The sequence below is a fragment of the Taudactylus pleione genome, unplaced genomic scaffold (genome assembly GCF_031769625.1).
Source record: "Taudactylus pleione unplaced genomic scaffold, aTauple2 ptg000051l, whole genome shotgun sequence".
Lineage (NCBI taxonomy): Eukaryota > Metazoa > Chordata > Amphibia > Anura > Myobatrachidae > Taudactylus > Taudactylus pleione.
In genome coordinates, this window is record NW_028284453.1 from 1893290 (window position 1) to 1914428 (window position 21139).

At 45.1% G+C, this 21139-nt stretch overlaps 1 protein-coding gene across 1 annotated transcript in view; it reads left to right on the forward strand.

Annotated features, from left to right (window-relative positions):
• The window catches only part of LOC148535441 (cell adhesion molecule CEACAM19-like), a 53230-nt gene that overhangs the window by 19274 nt on the left and 12817 nt on the right, over positions 1-21139 (forward strand). Inside the window, exons 3-4 of the mRNA XM_088462608.1 lie at positions 7125-7268; positions 10657-10718. Coding sequence (XP_088318734.1) covers positions 7125-7268; positions 10657-10718 — 206 coding nt within the window. The remainder of the gene's footprint in view (positions 1-7124; positions 7269-10656; positions 10719-21139) is intronic.

Genomic DNA, 21139 nt, shown 5'->3' on the forward strand with positions numbered 1-21139 from the left:
CAATAATGTTGAAAACAATATTATAAGCTGTGAGGAAATTAACTGTAAATGACTGGAAATTAATGTTATTGAGGTTAATAATACTCTAGGAAGAAAAAAGAAAAACAATTTATGTGATTTTAGCTTTTTTTCGTAAATTTTTGTAAAAAAATCCAAATCCAAAGCCTGTCACCGCAGTCTGGCAAATCCAAAGCCGGACGACGAATTAGAACCAAATCCAAATCCTCCAAAAATGGTCCGGCGCACATCCCTACTTAAAAGTGGATCCAACTTACGAATATCTAAGACAGAAGAACAGATTGCTTGTCCTGTATGGAGTAGAGACGTCATCCCACGTTTGTGGAAATTGTCGGTGACTGTATGAGATTGAACAGTGATCCTAACATAAGTTGGCGCATAGACACTATGTTGTTTTGCATCTTCATTTATGGAAGTAGGGAACATCTTATGAGACTATTCCCTTGTGTTAAGTGCGGCCGACTGTAGAAGCGCTAGTTATAGTCCATTGTACTATTTCACCTTATTTGATGTCAGGACAGACCTTTGTGATAAAAGGATTGTCCCGGCAAAGTTCCTGGAGACCTACCTCGCTTTTCCAAAGAGAGGTTAATCTCCAGCGCACATGTGCCACCTGTTGCAGTGCTGCTTCTTCCTATGTTTTCGGCCAGCTATTGCTCCAGTCTCCCTTCTGCTGTGTGCTGGGCTGGGGAGCATACCATGTCCATGAGGCTGTCAGCTCCAAGATGAAAAGCACTGAGTGGTTATCTCTGCCCTTCTGACTCTTTTTTTATCTGTTCTTGTCTAATTCAGAAATACAATTTTTTTATCCTTTTTTCACCCATTGTAGTCCAGAAAGTAAAAAAACAAACAAAACACAAATAACAGATAAACAATTACTGTGACCGAGAGAAACCAGGAATTCCCTTCACAACTAACCAATCACAAGCTGTTTCCTGCACTGGCCACTCTGATTGGCTGGTGGTGAAGCATAGTTTCAGGGTTCCCCATATTTGTTAATCTTACATCGGTCATTCATAGTGAGTGTGAAATGATTTACTTATTTTTCCTGTTTGGACTATAATGAATGAAATAATGGAAATACTAATATTAGTATTTTAATGGGGAACTGGGCCACCAAGTGCAGTAAACATGGTCATATGCAGTAAGTTACGGCGTCTGGTGCCAGACACGCCCCTCTGCACATGACATCATGCCACAGGGGATGGAGCTGCCAATGACAGGAACAATAGGGCTGTTACAGCTGCAGTCAGCCATTTGAAGCAAAACATTTTTTTAGCTAGAGCTAAAAAGAAGAAATTCATTTTTGTGGCAAGATAATTTGTGTTAAATTAACATAATAAAGGTTATACTTTAAGAAAAAAAGGGGGGAGGAAACCTCCTCAGACTCCAAGACTTGATGAGTCTGCCCTTAGTTAAAACATATTCTTAAATCATTCAAAAAGTTTATTCAAAAAATATTTTTTTGTAGTGAATCATGAAGCATATTCTCATACTGCTCTCAATGAGCAATAACCGATAATAAAGGTGAAAATTCGGTGCAAATAATATTACCATAAATCATTACTCAAATGTAAAAAACAAACAACGAAGGAGAGAACAAAATGTAAGTAAATTGCCTTCTATGCATCAATCATATAATATGTTCTTCCTTATTATCATTTATAGAGTCCAAACACTTAACACTCGTTTGAATTCAATATATCCGGTATCTCCAGGTGGTAATGGCACTCAGTGGCGTAACTAGGACAGGGCGAGCGGGGTGCTTGCCCTGGGCGCCGTGGGACCGGCGGTGCGGGGGGGGCACCGCCGGCCATGGTGCCCGCCCGCCCTAGTTAGCCAGTGTAGCGCCGACCGCAATGAGTGCGGTCAGTGCTACACATTTACACAGGACCGGCGCTAGGCTTCCAGTGCCGGTCCTGTGCTGCACACCTGAGCCCGTTCCCTCCCCCTGAGCGCTTGCCCAATAGCGCCAGGAGGCGGGCTCAGGCTGTGCATAACACACGCATTGCCGCCAGCGCTGGCGGCGATGCGTGTGTCAAACAGCAGCCAATGAGAGTCAGATAGACTCTCATTGACTGCTGTAGCACCAACTGCAAGAGCCAGACTTCCGTCCGGCTCCTGCAGTGGGTAATGGGACAGACGTCGTGACGTCTGTCCCATTATGCTGAGCGCGCCAGCCCGGGAGGACTGGCGGGCGGCGGCGGCGGGAGCGGTGTCGCGGACTGGAGGAGCAGCAGCAGCGTGGATTCAGGTAAGTAAGTTTTTATATATGTATTTTTAAAAACCTGTCAGCACAATGGGGGTGGCAACCACTGGGGGGACCTCTACTGGGGTGGGGGCACAACGGGGGGATGGCTACTACTGGGGGCACCATTATTAGGAGGACCTCTACTGGGGGGGCTATTACTGGGGGCACCATTATTGAGAGGACCTCTACTGGGGGGGGCTATTACTGGGGGCACCATTATTAGGAGGACCTCTACTGGGGGGGGGGCTATTACTGGGGGCACCATTATTAGGAGGACCTCTACTGGGGGGGGCTATTACTGGGGGCACCATTATTAGGAGGACCTCTACTGGGGGGGGCTATTACTGGGGGCACCATTATTGGGAGGACCTCTACTGGGGGGGGCTATTACAGGGGGCACTTAATCGGGAGTGGGAACCTCTGCAGGGGACCACTACTTGGGGGGGGAACTACTACTGGGGGCATTATAAAAGGGGCCTACTGCTAGGAGCACTGCACTGGGGGGACCACAACTGGGGGCAATAACAGGAAGGAACACTACAGGGACCACTGGATAGGGGGGGTCACTACTGGGAGCCTGCATCAGGGGGACCACTACTGGGGGCACTGCATGGGAGGGGGGGACTACTGCTGGGGGCACTGTATAAGGGGCTTACTGCTAGGGGCACTGTGGGGACCACTACAGGGGGCACTAGATAGGGGGGATCACAACTGGGTGCCTGCATAAGGGGGAACACTACTGGGAAACCTGCATTGGGGGGGACTACTGCTGGGGGCACTATATAAAGGGCACTGCATAGGGGGGGACTACTACTGGGGGCACTATATAAAGGGCACTGCATAAGGGGATACCACTACTGGGTGCACTGCATTGTGGGGACTGCTACTGGGGGCACTGCATAAGGGGGAACACTACATAGGGCACTGCATTTGGGGGGACCACTACTGGGGGCACTGAGTAAGGGGAACTAATTGGGGGCTGTATAAGGGGGACCACTACTGGGGATACTGTATAAGGGGCACTACTATGGGCCTGCATAAGAGTGACCACAACTGCATACTGGGTGTACTGAATAAGGGGTACTACTGGGGTTAAGGTGCATATAGATAGGAATGTTCAGCGCGAAAATAAAGGGGTGTGTCATGTTGACACGCCCCATTTTTAAGTGACCACGCCCATTTTTTTCCACACATATCGGGATGTTGGGGGGGGGGGCTCTGTTTTCAAATTTGCCCTTGGCTCCAAATATCCTAGTTAAACCATCGATCTGGGTTATTCCAGGTCAGCCCTATTCACACTGAACCTGGGTCTGCCCTGCTAAACTTGTGAGGTCATAAAAAGTGGAAGGTGACTGCTCCACAAACACCAATCAGCTCATTTTAGGCATGACCCAGGTCAGATAACCCGGGTTGCACCGTTTACACTGCATAATTACCCAGGTGCATGCTGAGTTCGACCCTGGTAGCTACCTTGGTTGGATGGCTGGGGCACTTGACCCGGGTAATTTTTCAGGGACCCTTTTACACTGAGCTGCGACCTGGGTAGACCCTGTAATAACCCAGGTTTTTGCTCTGGTATAAAAGGGGTATAAATAAAATTTTATTATGAGCTTGATATTTAAACATAACATAGGACCTTATTCAGATTCGGTCGTGAACGCCGATGCGCTCGCAACCGACTCGATGGTTGGTCCTGCACATGCGCAGCAGCCACAATGCGCGTGCACAAGCCCCGGCACGTCAGAGAAAATCTGTTGCTCCGGAGCTCTCTACAAAAGGTGCTGCTGTCGATGTTGATCGACAGCTCGCCCCGTTTTGTAGCCGGGCGGGGGTTGGTTTCCAAAATGGAGACGTTCCCATGCGATCGCCTGCCGTTTTGAGGGCGGCCGCACTGACTTCATCAATGATGTCAGTGGGGAGCTTCCTGCTCAAACAGAGCAGAAAGCTCCCTGGGGCTCGTCATAAGCCCCAATGGTCGCGATGGTGATGACCATCGCGACCATCACCCTGGTCGTTAGCTAAGCTGTGGGTGGTAACCCACAGCTTAGCTTACGACCAGGAGGCCGCACTTATATAATGAAGAGGCCACCCTCATGCAGAACGAGCGGCCGCTTCAAGTGACCGCCTCTGAATGAGGGCCATAGTGCTGTATCAAACATAGACAAGGTGAATGCTCCTCAGGGTGTCACAGTGTGTCTACTAAAGTTATAAGCAGCTCATTATATGTGTCTTGGTAGAAAACAATTCTGAGTGTTTGCTTAGCAGAATAAACCAATCATTTGCAATTTGACAATATATCCTGACCGCATATCATCGAGGCATTCCAGTGTCCACCATATCATCAGTGTGTACCATATTATATCATGCTGAGCATACAATCAGAAAAGAACATCTATGCAAACACGTATCTGTTAAGGATATAACTAATTTGTCAGCATGTCACAGCAGTATTAGAACAGTGAGGATTAGACACTATCAGCTGTGTATGTAATTAAGCTTCTTGGTGTGATTACACCTTGTAATACAGACAGACAGCTTCAGGTGAACAAGCCCACGAGGTGAAACGTGCATCCTAAGTAACTCCCGGTCATGCTGTGTGGGACATGACCGCTTACAATGATAGAAGACCTCCAGGCGACACCTACACTCAGATATCTTCCTTCCGTACTGGCAACACTCCCGCAGAGAATCTGGCCTCTGCACTGTCACTGACATCAGAGACCACCTAACTCCAGGCACGGGACCTCTTGTCAGCACTTACTCTTTTTCCATCAGTGCTGTCTTGGTCCCTCTTTCATCCAGTGTCCTCTCTTTGTAAGTCACCGGACAGCAGAGGGGACGGAGACACCTTAGTGCTGTACTATACTATTCCTACTATGCAATATTATCAATTGTTTATAGAGCTTTGAATGTCTAATCTTCAGTGTTCCAATGCTGCAGTGACATGTTAATAAACCAATGATATCCTTAATATATACTTGTCTGCATAAAGAAGTTTTTTGACTGTCTGTATTACAAAGTGTGATCACACCAAGAAGCTTAGTTGGTTACACAACTGATAGTGTCTAATCCTCACTGTTCTAATACAGGTGTGACATGCTGACAAATTAGTGCCAGAGCGCACATCATCAGCGACATAGCGGGTACACACTGGCCGATATCGGACGACATATCATCTAGTGTGTTCCCAGCCTTAGAAGAGAATTCCCCATCCCTAAACACACCCTTAGTGAAACTCATTGGCTAAGAGAATCACAATAATAATTATCTTTATAGTGCCCTGCACTAAATAACCCCAATCTTCCCTGGACTAGGGGTTTAAGGTCAATCTGGCTCATAAAGAGCCTCCATCATCAAAACATTATTATTCCTTGGTATTTGATGAAAAAAAATAATACTGAAACTGTCAATGGAAGTTATGTACTTACCTGTGGAATTAAATTTTTGGCCATACTCTTCTATTTGAGAGAAGAGTCGTAACATTGATCATTGTCACACTTCTACTTTAGATGAGTGGTCGAAGTGGGAATTTTGAAGTTGGGTTATGGAAAATCTAAGGTTACACTTATGTGCGCGTCAAAGGTGCACGTGCCGGGAAAGGGGGTGTGGCCACGTTAATAGAGTGCATGTCCTTATGACGTGCCCCTTTTTCATCAGTATAGTGTACCACACCGTAGTACCCCTTATACATATTATGCCACACAATAGTAGTGCCTGCACCCTATACAATGTCCACAGTAGTAGTGCCCTTTATGCAATGCCCACATAATTTGTTATCTTATACAATGCCCACAGTAGTAGTGCCCTTATACAATGTACATAGTAGTAGTACCCCTTATGCAATGCCCATTGTAGTAGTGCCCCCTATACAGTGCCCATAGTAGTAGTGCTCACTATACAATGCCCACAGTAGTAGTGGTTCTTACAGTAGTGCCCCCTATACATTGCCCACAGTATGAATGCCCTTTATACATTGCCCACAGTAGTAGTGCCCCTTGTAATAGTGCCCCCACTTCATTGCCCACAAGAGTAATAGTGCCCCAATACATTGGCCACAATAATAGTGCCCACAGTAGTAGTAGTGCTCCTTGTAGTAGTGCCCACAGTAGTAGTAGTGCCCCTTGTAGTAGTGCCCACAGTAGTAGTGCCCCTTAGTAGTAGTAGTGCCCACAGTAGTAGTAGTGCCCCTTGTAGTAGTGCCCACAATAGTAGTAGTGCCCATTGTAGTAGTAATAGTACCCCTTGTAGTACCCACAGTATTAGTGCCCATAGTAGTAGTAGTAGTAGTAGTAGTAGTAGTAGTAGTAGTAGTAGTGCCCACAGTAGTAGTAGTAGCGTCCCTTGTAGTAGTGCCCATAGTATTAGTAGTAGTGGTGCCCCTTATAGTAGTGCCAATAGTAGTAGTGCACCTTGTAGTGCCCACAGTAGTGGTAGTGCCCCTTGTAATAGTGCCCATAGTAGTAGTACCCCTTGTAGTAGTGCCCACAGTTGTAGTAGTGCCCCTTGTAGTAGTGCCAACAGTAGTAGTCTTGCTCCTTGTAGTACAGCCCCTTAAACATAAACACACACAGACGGCGCCTTCTCTATATGCCTCTCGGCGGTGGGCGGGTCAGTGCTGGAAGTGCCGGTATACCATAACGTTGTATACCAGCATACTTGGAGCACTAAATAAAGCAATATTTAGGAATATACTGTATAGAGACAAATAAAATGTATGGCATGGTTGGCAGTATATTGGGGGCTGAATAGAAATGATCTAATTTTAATTATAATTATTTTTCCTGTTTATTTTATTTTATATGCTACTTGGTCTGTGACAACATTATAAGAACTTACACATCCATTTATTGTACAGATGTCAGGGGATCCTCTGCTGAGCTCAGTGCTAGAGAGACAGCTGGAATCATCTGTGGGACAATCCTGGGAATTGTGCTGATTGTTAGTGCAACGATTCTACTGTATAAGAGATGTGTCCTTCCTGTGAGAGAGGAGCAGAGAGGTAATGGGAGAGACATGCAATATACATGTTATTGAATATGATGTAGTATATAAAAGCACTGTGCAAATGTGAATATATGTATGCCATATAATCCTACTAATACTGAAGTGCCCTCCTATAGCTCCCATATGATAGAGGTTATACATACAGTCCTTGGGTAGGTGGCACTGGTAGAATAAAAAGAAAAAAAAGAAACATGGGACAAATGTTGAAAAAAAACATTTCAATGTAACAGTGCAATTTTCGTCAGGGTGCTTAAACACATGATGGTGATGGATATGGATCGGTTTATAGTTCAGGAAGTGTGTGGCTTTGGGGGCAATTTAAAAACACACCAATAAACTTCAATGTCTCAGGCACTTGATTACACCCCATAGATTCCACAGGGCGGCACTCTGTAGTAATAAGTAAAATACCTTTTGGCTTGACAAAAGCGCAAAATAAAGTGCTGAAACATTGCAGTAGAAGCACTGACTTGTGTACTTATTACTACGGAGTGCCGCCATGTGGAATCTATATGCAGACTGTCTCACTTCAGAGCCAGACTGAGGAGGGCACCCGGATGTTTGAAACTGCATCTCAAGAGTGCCGGATTATGGACATATATATATATATATATATATATATATTAATGTGTCCTTTCCAGCTCAACAAGTTGAAGCAAAAAATAATAGATCTGCACTCCATTTAGAAAGGTTAAATCCAAAAACATTTTAGTGTAGCAGCCAAAAATGCATCAAAAAAAGTCATATAAAGTGCAACAAGTGCATCAAGGTACTTATCAGAGCACAGGCAGTAGCGGATACATGGTTCCTGGTCCCAACCCGACAGCTATTTCGGTGTAATGCCACCTTCCTCAGGGGTCTGCAATCAGCGTTTCGCTCGGTATGTTTGAAGTCCAGCTTCCTCGGGAGCTTCCTGAGGAAGCTGGACTTCAAACATACTCAGCAAAATGCGTTGAGCACATTCATATGATTGCTATCTGGTCATACCACTCTTAACTCCATTTTGGATCTATACCTGTGACTCTGAACTGAATTATACCAGTTACTGGCAGCAATAAAGAACATCCGGAGGACCTACATCAGCCCACCCTTCTGCGATTATTACTGCTAAGGACTGAATGAAGTTTGCTAACCCTGAACCGGTAATATTGTGCTGCCTATGAGTCTTATTGATACCAAGGAGTAAGACTGATTTTCATTGAGACCTAACAGTTTCCTTTGTGGATGGCCTATGCGATTATTTTATACCCAATGGTTTATCTTAATTGATATTAATATATGCCTTTTTAGATTACTATTGTTTATTCTGTTATAATAAATATCTATATTCTTTTTAAGAAACTGTCCATTCTAACTATTATTATTACTATCAATATTATTCCTGACATGTTTTAGCACTGGTATCCCATCCTTCTTTCTTATCTATAGTTATTTTGGGGTTGATACCCCATTTGCCAGCTGCTCTCAGAGATTTGTTTCCTTAATACGTTTAAATAGTTATGTGAACCTCTTTGTATAGTTAAGGGTGTTTCTGGGAGATATGGAAAAAGAACCAGCCATTTTCCCAACTATTATGTTTAAGACGAAATTGCACGTCATTAGAGAGGTTTAAAGAACAATTGATCGAATTTATTGAAAGGTTTTTGTAGAAGGGTTACATTTTAACACTACTTAATTCAGCATTGGAGAGAGTCAGAAATTTAGATAGGGGAGACTTAATTAGAAATGAAAAATCACAGATTGATGACCTGAATAAAATGAAGAAAGTGAGTTGTCCTTTTGTAACTCAATTTAATGCGTGCAGTGAAGAACTTAGAACGGAAGTTTTTTTCAGTTGTGGAAGTTGTAATATTTGTCCATAAGGTTTAAAGGGACAGAAAGTATTTAAGGGAGTAAAGCAGACCGAGGAATATAAAGTAAAAGGTTTTATCAACTGTAATACAACCTATGAGGTCTATTTGTTGATTTGTGGATGCAGTAAAATATATGTCAGGATGAAGAGAATGTTAAAAATTTTTAAATTAGAACATATACGAAATATTAAAAATAAATTAGGAAGTCATAGCATCCCCCGGCATTTTCTGCACTGCCAGTAATCCACAATCAATTAAAGTTATGGGTCTAGAACATGTTGTCCTCGATGTGAGAGGTGGTGATAGATTTAAGTTATTATCCAAACATGAAACCTATTGGATTATAACATTAAATATCCTTCACCCTTTATGATTTGTTATACGACTTGTTTCTTCCATTACTTCCAAATTTTTCTTCTGTATCAACTTCTACTCTGAATGTTATAATGTGAGCATATGAAACAATTGTAATAAAATGCAATTTAAGACTTTGTTTTAGGCTATATATCTAATGAAATGGATATAAAGGAACAATATTTTAAATGTTTTTTAGATGAGTGTGTTGACGGTTTATATATTATGTTGCTATTATAACTAAAATGTGACCAGCAAAGTAATAATGTTTATTTTAAACAATGTAAATTGTGATCGGCTATGATGCAGGTTATTAACAATGAGTTCATGTTGCCAGGCCAGCCCTCTGACAAAGTCTGAGTGATGAAACACATAGGGGCGTAGCCTGGCACACTGTTGATTCTCATATATGGTGGACGGCGGTTGATATTGTGCTGTTACCGTTAATATCACTGACTGATGCTTTCATTACTTGTGGTGGTCTGACTGCCACCAATGGTACGTTACCCTTCACTCTATTTATGTTTATATGATTGCTGATTAAAAGATAATTTTAACCTTTACATGCACTATGGAGCGCTCCCTATGTTTTTATAGGTTGTAGAAAAATCTTAGCCCGGTCTTGGATACGGGATTATTAAGGGAAGACGCCGACCTGAAACACTTGGGAGTTTGTAGTGCTCTACTGACCTGCAGTATTGCTTTGAGAACTTTTGCAAGCAGCAAAATATTTGGATTATTATTTGTGCACTGACAGTTTATATATATATATATATATATATATATATATATATCTGTTAACAGTGCAGATATAGATCTGTTAACAGGAAGTGTGTGGTGTGTGGTTGTTGGACGCTTGATTATTCACTCCTCTTAGTATCTACAAAATTCAGTAGCTGTTCCTTCCTCCAGTAAGCGGCATATTTAAAGTTATAACATCTGCAGGGTAACAATTCTCGAAGTAGCATTGAACCCTGTGTTGGGATCCGGCACCGCCTTTGTCATGTCAACATACTCACTGTGGACATAGTGAGTGTCGACTTCCTGTACTGGACCCGTTATTAGTTGTGGTAGATGTCTTTCAGAATAAAATACTTTATATTACAGTAAAATCTTTTGCCAACATATCCTAGATTATAATCAATGTAAAAACAAGTATTTATTATTAACCAACAGAAACATCAAAAAAGAAGCAGGAGCCAGTGAATGAGTATTACAATGTACCGGCTGCTACAGTGGTGAGTAAGGAACCGATGTGCCCCTAATTACTTAATTTCACATCAGTCCCTCTGGTGTCCTTCTGTGCCATGGGAGGAGATGTGAGGGATCCACTTGGATCCCTCCCAGGGGGGCTTTGCTAATAGCCCAGTAGGCTTCTTTTGGGCAACACCATCTAAAGATGGCGTTGCCCACTGCTTCCAAGCCCAAGAATATATCACAGTCTGGGGCTTGGTACATATAAGAAAACTGTATTTTCTGGTGTTTGACCGCATTTCTGACATTGCTGCTTTCCGTCCCGCATGTTATAATAAGTGCAGTTTCAAAATGTGTTAATTATTTATTTATTTTGGAAGTCAGTGCTGCAACACTAATCTCTTGCTGAAATATTTTTGTGCCACAAAATATAATTTGATTTGTACTACAAAATAATGGTTTTACGCTACAAAACGGATCTTGTATCAGAAAATTAAAATCTGAAAAAACGCCTGCAATTTTTATCACAAAATATTAAATAATAACATATGCCCGCAGCTTAGCTCATGTGGATGTCTGTAATTGCTCAGCGGAACTAATTTTACAAAGACGTTAGTGGCATCTAATATTGTGATGTATATTTTATATTGTAGATATTGATCACAAAAAGTCTTTGTAAATAAAAATCCACAGTTTTCTATTTTTTATGTAAACCACAAAATCCAAAACAAGGGGCAATCAATCTCACAGTCCAGTCTAAGTTCACTTTAGTCAAACAAATCTCATCTTGAAGATCCCAAATCCATTGCTACTTACCTACAGTAACACTGAAAGGTTGCAAGTAATATGAGCAGCAACTCTATGATATGTAGTATATATCTTGTTGCACCATCTACTGTATTGACATGTACACTGCAACTTCATGAGTCAAGGTAAGCTGCCTGATAAGTACTTAATATATAGTTCTAGATCTTGAGCTACATATATCTATGTATTTCTATATGCATACATACAGTGCATCCATAAAGTATTCACAGCGATTCACTTTTTCCACATTTTGTTATGTTTCAGACTTATTCCAAAATGGAATAAATTCATTTTTGTCCTCAAAAATCTACACACAGATTTGCAAAAATCTCAAAAAAACTATTTACACGTTGTCATTATGGGGTATTAAAGACAACGTGTGTAAAGGTTTTTTTTTTAGATTTTTGCAAACTTAATTAAAAAAAACCACTAAGAAATCACATGTACATAAGATTTCACAGCCTCTGCCATGAAGCTCAAAATTGAGCTCAGGTGCATCCTATTTAAAAAGATCATCCTTGAGATGTTCCTACAGCTTAATTGGAGTCCAGCTGTGGTAAAATCAGTTGTTTGGACATGATTTTGAAAGGTATACACCTGTCTATATTAGGGATGAGCAGGTTCGAATTTCTGAAATCCGAGCCCCCCCGATCCGTCGGGTCCGAGTCAGGCTCGAGTTTTCCCGCCTGACTCGGATCTGAAATCGAGGCAAAATGTCATCATCCCGCCTTCTGGCTCTCGCGGGTTTTGGATTCTATAAAAGGTCCCCGAGTCGGCGCCCTTTCTCACTCTGGCTGTGGTCAGTGAAAAGGGAGGGTGGGAGCTAGGGCTGGCTGGGCTGTGTTGTGCTTCTGTTGTCCATAGGGGCTGTGTCCACTCAGTCCATAGGGGCTGACTGGGCTGTGTTGTGCTGCTGTTGTCCATAGGGACTGACTGTGTTGTGCTGCTGTTGTCCATAGGGGCTGGCTGGGCTGTGTTGTGCTGCTGTCATAGGGGCTGGCTGGGCTGTGTTGTGCAGTCAGTTGTCCATAGGGGCTAGGTCCACTCCAAAATCTATAGGGGCTGGCTGGGCTGTGTTGTGGCTGTAGTCCTAAAAGGGTTCTGTAGTGTTGTCCAGGGAGTGATTTGTCCATCAGGGGTGCTCCCCCAAAGTGCACTACACACAAAATAATAAAATATTTTTTTCTGTGTTTGTGTATTGTGTGCGCTGTAGCCGCACGTGCATCAACAAAGTAACACCAAGTGTACGCCTGTGTCATAAATCAAGGGCCAGCTGGCTTGTCCATTAAAGGGTGCTGTAACCCCCAAAGTGCACTCCAAAAAAAATCTATATATTTTTTTTCTGCTTGTGAATTGTGGGCCTGATTCAGAGCCAGACGCTATTTGCGCTCGCTCATTCAGAAAAAGGGGCCGGATATTTAAATAGAGTGCTCGCTCTTTGCGATCTATTGATGCCTCTATGTCTGAGCGAGCGAACGAAACATGCGCTCGCTATTTTGTAAAGACGCCCCTTGGCCGCTCGCATCATACGTCATCTCCGCTATATATTAGAATAATCGAGTACATCGAAAGGCGTCTGAACTGTTCGCAGTGCTTGTGGTAGGATTTTCCTACTGCAATCATGCGAGCAGTTCAGGCTAAAAGACAACCAAGTGACGTGGTCGATGACGCTGCTTTGTTAATTATGCACACCCATTAAACGCCCCTTTTGACAGTTTGGCACGACTGCATTCGGATCTCCACTCCCCGTTTTCAAGCACCTTCCCCTGTTACCACCCACAACCGTCTCATCCTGTCACTCAAATTAGCAGGCATTCGCTATTTTGCGAGCACACGATTTCTGACCGCAATGACTGGTTGGCGCATGCGCATTATGACCCATACGCATGCGCAGATGTGCGAACATCGCTTGGAACGAACGAGTGGCCACTTACGAGCGGCTCTGAATCAGGCTCTGTGTGCGCTGTAGCCACACGTGCATCAACAAAGTAGCGCCAAGCGTGCGCCTGTGTCATAAATCAAGGGCTGGCTGGCTTGTCCATTAAAGGGTGCTGTAACCCCCACAGTGCACTCCAAAAAAAAAAAAAATTTCTGTGTTTGTGAATTGTGGGCCTGATTCAGACCTGTTCACAAGCGCTGAGCACTCGCAACCGGGTCGATGGTGGCCCAGAGTGCATGCGCACGATGGAGCCGGCTCTGTCGTGCGCATGCGTGAGACCCGGATAGCGAGGGGCAAACCGTCGCTCCGGGGCTCGTACCAAAGGGGGCGTGCTGTCGATGTTGAGTGATAGCAAGCCCCCTCTGGTAGGCGGGCCTGGGGGGTGGCTGCCCAAACGGAGGCATACCCATGTGAATGCCTACCATCTGGGGCCAGCCCCACTGACATCACAAGTGATGTCAGTTGAGAGATTCCAGCTCTGTTAGAGCCGAAATCTCTCTGGGGTTTGCGGCAACGAGACCCTACCACAAGGGTCTCGTCGCAAGCCCGATGGTCGCGATGGTCTTGACCATCGTGACCATCTTCCTGGCTGCTCGCTATAGCTGTGGGTGGTCACCCACAGCTATGTGAGCGGCCAGGAGGCCGTTCTAAAAAAAAAAAACACCGGCCCTGATTCAGAGCGAGCGCTCTGTCAGAGCGTCCGGCTCTGAATCAGAGCCTGAGTGCGCTGTAGCTGCACGTGCATCAACAAAGGAGCAGCAACAAACGTGCGCCTGTCTGTTAAAGGGTGGTGTAACCCCCAAAGTGCACTCCAAGAAAAAATAAACAATTCTTCTATGTTTCTGTGTTTGTGAATTGTGTGGGCTGTAGCTGCACGTGCATCCACAAAGGAGCAGCGCCAAGCGTGCGCCTGTCTGTTAAAGGGTGGTGTAACCCCCAAAGTGCGCTCCACAAAAAATTAACAATTCTTCTTTTTTCTGTGTTTGTGAATTGTGTGCACTGTAGCCGCACGTGCATCCACAAAGGAGCAGCGCCAAGTGTGCGCCTGTGTCCCATAAGTAAAGGGCCGGCTGGCTCATCTCTTAAACGGTGGTGTAACCCCCAAAGTGCACTCCAAAAAAAATTTAAAATTCTTCTTTTCTGTCTTTGTGTGCACCTTAGCCGCACGTATATATCAATATAACATAAATGGAGGACCAAACTTTGTCCCCTAAAATTAAAATAGGGAAAGATCAAGAACCACTTCCTCCTAGTGCTGAAGCTGCTGCCACTAGTCATGACATAGACGAGAAAATCCCATCAATGTTGTCTGCCAAGGTCGATGCCCAATGTCATAGTATAGGGCATATAAAATCCCAAATGACAAAGTTCAGGAAAATGACCTTAAAAAAACTTTTAAATTATCTGAGGAGAAATGTAAACTTGCCAATAAGCCATTTACGACACACAGGGCCTGATTCAGAGCCGCTCGTAAGCGGCTGCTCGTTCACTCTGAGCGATGTTCGTCAAACTGCGCATGCATATGGGTCATAATGTGCATGCGCGAACCAGTCATTGCGGTCGGAAATCGTGCGCTCGTAAAACAGCAAGGGGCTGCTAATTTGAGTGACAGAATGAGGCGTTTGTGGGTGGTAACAGGGGAAGGTGCTTGAAAACGGGGGAGTGGAGATCTGAATGCAGGCGTGTCAAACGGTCAAAAGGGTGTTTAATGGGTGTGCATAATTAAAAAAGCAGCGTCATCGACCACGTCACTTGGTTGTCTTTTAGCCTGAACTGCTCGCAGTGATAGCGGGAAGTAAATCCTACCACAAGCACTGCGAGCAGTTCAGATGCCTTTCGATGTTCCCGATTAATCAAATAAATAGCGGAGATGACGTATGATACGAACGGCAAAGGGGCGTCTTTACAAAACAGCGAGCGCATTTTTCGGACGCTCGCTCAGACATAGAGGCGTCCACAGACCGCAAAGAGTGAGCGCTCAATTTAAATATCCGGCCCCTTTTTACGCAAATAGCGTCCGGCTCTGAATCAGGCCCAGAGTGGCAAGGAACAGCTAAGGTCTTTCCCTATGTTCATGACTAGTAGTTCAGCTTCACATGACGATGGAAGCCCTGCTCCCGCTACAAAAATCAAATGAGTTAAACTGGCAAAAGCACAGCGAAGAACTGTGCGTTCTAAGAAGATATCACAAATCCCCAAGGAGAGTCCAAGGACCACATTCAGAGTCGGTCGCTGCGGCCACACAGTCGTAAGGGAAAAGGAGCCGGATACGCAAATGATGCGCTCGCAAGTTGCGTCCTTAAGATCGGATCGTTAGCTGGCCGACCAAGGGGAGGATGCGGCCGTTAGACCAAAAATAAGCCCCCTTCTCGTACGCATTACACGTCATCTTCGGGCATATAAGGATTAATCGAGACCATCGGGAACCATCGGAACTGATCGTAGAGCTTAAGGTTGACCATACCCTCTCTTAAGCACTACGATCAGGTCAGTGTACAAACCACCCATGTCATGTGTGCCATGACACTACTTTGTTAATTATGCACTCCCATAAAATGCTGTTCGCATAATTAGGCACGCCTGCGTTCGGATCTCCACTCCCCCGTTTTCAAGCACCTTTCCCTGTTACCACCCACAAACGCCTCATTCTGTCACTCAAACTACCGACCTGGCTGTGTTCAAGGAGAGAGAAATTTCTGATCGTAGCAGCTAGTTTGCGCACGCGCATTGCGAACTTTACGCATGCGCAGTTTAGCGAACATCGGTGGCATACGACCGTGCGGCCACAACGACCGACTCTGAATGAGGTCCCAAGTGTGGTGGCTGTTGTGATGCCTGACCTTCCCAGCACTGGACGGGAAGAGGTGGCTCTTTCCACCATTTGCACGCCCTCTGCAAGTGCTGGAAGGAGCACCCACAGTCCACTTGCTGATATGCAAATTTAAGATGTCACTGTTGAAGTACAACAGAATGAGGATACTGGTGTAGCTGGCGCTGAGGAGGAAGTTTGCAAGGAGGATTCTGATGGTGATGTGGTTTGTTTAAATCAGGCTCCGAGGGAGACAGTTGTCCGTGGGATGAAAAAGCCCATCACGGTCATGCCTGTGCAGAAGACCAAACATTCCACATCTTTAGACTGGCAATATTTCTATCCAAATCCGGACAACAACTGTCTTGCCATATGTACCATATGTAAAGGTGAAATAAGTAGGGGTAGGGATGTTAACCACATAGGAACATCCTCCCTTATACGTCACCTGCAGTGCGTTCATAAAAAGTTACTGTCAAGTTCAGAAACTTTGGCTAAGACCGTAAGCAGTCCAGGGACACGTAAATCCCTTTGTCCTGTTGTATCCAAGCACCTGCAAACCACACCGTCAACTCCCTCCTCGTCAATTTCCTCCTTAGACAGGATCGGAAGTAGTCCTGCAGGCCATGTCACTGGCATGACTGACTCTCCTATCTGGGATTCCTCCGGAGGATCCTGCATTGCTACGCCTACTGCTGCCGCTGCTGCTATTGCTGGTGGAGTCGTTCATCATCCCAGAGAGGAAGTAGGAACACCACTACTTTTACTAAACAACTGACCCTCCAACAGTCCTTAGCGAGGAGGATGAAGTATGACAGCAGTCATCCTGAAGCAAAATGGATAACTGAAGCCTTGACTGCTATGTTGGTGTTAGACGTGCGTCCATTATCCACCATTAGTGCAGTGGGATTTAGCCAATTGATGGAGGTAGTGTGTCCCCGGTACCAAATCCCGTCTAGATTCCACTTCACTAGGAAGGCGATAAGGAGACTGTACAGAGGTGTCATAAAAAGTGTCCTCAGTGTCCTGAAAAATGCGGTTGTACCCAATGTCCACTTAACCACGGACATGTGGACAAGTGGAACAGGATAGACTAAGGACTATATGACTGTGACAGCCAACTGGGTAGATGTATCACCTTACGCAGCAACAACAGCAGCAGCGTCACCAGTAGCAGCAGCTCAGAAGCACCAGCTCGTTCCAAGGCAGGCTACGCTGTGTATCACTGGTTTCAGTAAGAGGCACACCGCCGACAACCTCTTAGAGAAACTGGGGGAAATCATCACCCAGTGGCTTACCCCACTTAGATTCTCCTGGGGACTTGTGATATCTGACAACGCCACCAATATTGTGCGGGCATTACATCTGGTCAAATTCCAGCATGTCCCATGTTTTGCTCACACAATAAATTTGGTGGTACAGAATTTTCTGAAAAACGACAGGGGCGTGCAGGAGACCCTTTGGGTGGCCCGAAAAATTTCTGGCCACTTTTACCATTCAGCGACTGCGTGCCAAAGACTGAAGCACCAGCAAACACTCTTGAACCTGCCCCGCCATCACCTAAAGCAAGAGGAGCAGTGGAACTCAACCCTCTATATGCTTCAGAGGATGGAGGAGCAGCAAAAGGCCATTCAAGCCTATACATCCACCTATGACATAGGCAAAGGAGAGGGTATGCACCTGACTCAAGCGCAGTGGAGAATGATTTCCGTGTTGTGCAAGGTTCTCCAGCCCTTCGAACTTGCCACACGTGAAGTCAGTTCAAACACTGCCAGCTTGAGTCAGGTCATTCCCCTCATCAGGCTTTTGCAGAAGCAGCTGGAGAAAGTGAAAGAGGAGCTAAAACGGAGCGATTCCACTCGGTATGTGGGACTTCTGGATGAAGCCTTTCATTCGCTTTGCCAGGATTCCAAGGTGGTCAATCTGTTGAAATCAGACCACTACATTTTGGCCACCGTGCTCGATCCTAGGTTTAAAGCCTACTGTATGTGGTGTCACTCTTTCCGGCCAACATAAGCCTGCAGAGGTGCAAAGACCTGCTGGTGAAAAAACTGTCAGCTGAAGCGGAACATGACACGTCAACAGCTCCTTCTTCATTTTCTCCCGCAACTGGGGCTGCCAGGAAACAACGTAGGAATCCTAAGCAACCCGCTGGCGGTGATGCAGGGCAGGCAGGACCAAGTTTGGACATCTGGTCTGGACTGAAGGACCTGGCAACAATTTCTGACATGTCTACTGTCACTGCATATGATACTGTCACCATTGACAGAATGGTGGAGGATTACATCGGTGACAGCATCCAAGTAGGCATGTCAGACAGTCCATACCTGTACTAGCAGGAAAAAGAGGCAATTTGGAGGCCCCTGAATAAACTGGCTCTATTTTACCTGAGTTGCCCCCCCTCCAGTGTGTACTCCGAAAGAGTGTTTAGTGCAGCCGGGAACCTTGTCAGTGAAAGGCGTAGGAGGTTGCTTCCACAAAATGTGGAGAAGATGATGTTCATAAAATGAATTATCAACTCTTCCAGGGAGACCAGCCTCCAGAACGTACAGAGGGACCTGTGCTGGTGGATTCCAGCGGGGACGAATTAATACTCTGTGAGGATGAGGATGTACACAACACTGAAGAGGGTGAGGAATCGGTGGAGGATGAGGACGACATCTTGCCTCCGTAGAGCCAGTTTGTGCAGGGACAGATTAATTGCCAGCTTGTTTTGTGGGGGCCCAAACGAACCAATCATTTCAGCCACAGTCGTGTGGCAGACCCTGGTGCTGAAATGATTGGTTTGTTAAAGTGTTCATGTCCTATTTATACAACATGAGGGTGGGTGGGAGGGCCCAAGGACAATTCCATCTTGCACCTCTTTATTTTTCTTTGCATTATGTACTGTTTGGGGCCTAGTTTTTCAAACTGCCATCCTGTCTGCCACTGCAATGTCACTCCCAGATGGGCAACGTGTTTGTGCCGCCCACTTGTGTTCTTAGCGTAGTCATCCAGCTACCTCGGTGCAACCTTTTGGACTAAAAACAATATTATGAGGTGTGAGGTGTTCAGAATAGACTGGAAATGAGTGGAAATTATTGTTATTGAGGTTAATAATAGCATAGGAGCAGAAAAACCCACAAATTCTGTGATTTTAGCTGTTTTTATGCTTTTTTCCAAAAAAATACAGATCCAAAACACAAAACCCAAAGCACACCCCTAGTCTCTATAAGGTCCCACACTTGACAGTGCATGTTAGAGCACAAACCAAGCATGAAGTCCAAGGAATTGTCTGTAGACCTCCGAGACAGGATTGTCTTGAGGCAAAAATCTGGGGAAGGGTACAGAAAAATATCTGCTGCTTTGAAGGTCCCAATGAGCACAATGGCCTCCATCATCTGTAAATGGAAGAAGTACGGAACCACCAGGACTCTTCCTAGAGTTGGCCGGCCGTCTAAACTGAGCGATTGTGGGAGAGAGAACCTTCCAGAAGGACAACCATCTCTGCAGCAATCCACCAATCTGGCCTAAATGGTAGAGTGGCGAGATGGAAGTCACTCCTTGGTAAAAGGCACATGGCAGCCCACCTGGAGTTTGCCAAAATGCACCTGAAGGACTCTCAGACCATGAGAAACAAAATTCTCTTGTCTGATGAGACAAAGACTGAACTCTTTGGCGTGAATGCCAGGCGTTATATTTGGAGGAAACCATGCACCGCTCATCACCAGGCCAATACCATCCCTACAGTGAAGCAAGGTGGTGGCAGCATCAGGCTGTGGGGATGTTTTTCAGTGGCAGGAACTGGGAGACTAGTCAGGATAGAAGGAAAGATGATTGCAGCAATGTACAGAGTCACCCTGGATGAAAACCTGCTCCAGAGCGCTATTGACCTCAGACTGGGGCGACGGTTCATCTTTCAGCAGGACAACGACTCTAAGCACACAGCCAAGATATCAAAGGCTTCAGAACAACTCTGTGAATGTCCTTGAGTGGCCCAGCCAGAGCCCAGACTTGAATCCGATTGAACATCTCTGGAGAGACCTGTAAATGGCTGTGCACTGACGCTTCCCATCCAACCTGATGGAGCTTGAGAGGTGCTGCAAAGAGGAATGGGCGAAACTGCCCAAAGATAGGTGTGCCAAGCTTGTGGCATCATATTCAAAAAGACTTGAGGCTATAATTACTGCCAAAGGTGCATCAACAAAGTATTGAGCAAAGGTTGTGAATACTTACGTTCATGTGATTTCTTCTTTTTTTTTTAAATTAAATTTGCAAAAATCTCAAAAAAACTTTTTACACGTTGTCATTATGGGGTATTGTGTGTAGAATTTTGATGACAAAAATGAATTTATTCCATTTTGGAATAAGGCTGTAACATAACAAAATGTGGAAAAAGTGAAACGCTGTGAATACCTTCCGGATGCACTGTCTATAAAACTGTTTGCATTCGGGGTGTGCAATAGGGATGCAGTAAGTATGTCCAGGGCTGCCATCAGAAATTTTGGGGCCCGGGACTAGAAAAATAGGCTTGGGCCCCCCAAGCCTACCCCACCTGGCTGTGTATATATAACTAATAAAGATGGCCCAGCTCACTCTATCCTACCCTCTTACCTCTACACACTCCCTCTCCAGTACTAGCCACACAGTCTGCGCATCCGCATGACATGCTGGCTGCTGTTAACTTACCTCACTCATTGAAGGAGGCTCCTTCTTCTCCTGGCCCCGGGCTGGTTGGCTGGCTACAGGGCAAGTGCAAGGTTTCCTGGCAACCTAGGCAAAACTTCAGCCATCTCGCTCTCCCAACCCCCCCCCCCTCATCACTACCACTAAAAATAATAATTATTTACAAGACAAGATGATTGCAAAATGCAAGACTGTATTTGCAAGTCAAATAGAATAAATACAAAACAGGTTGATTTGGAACAGAA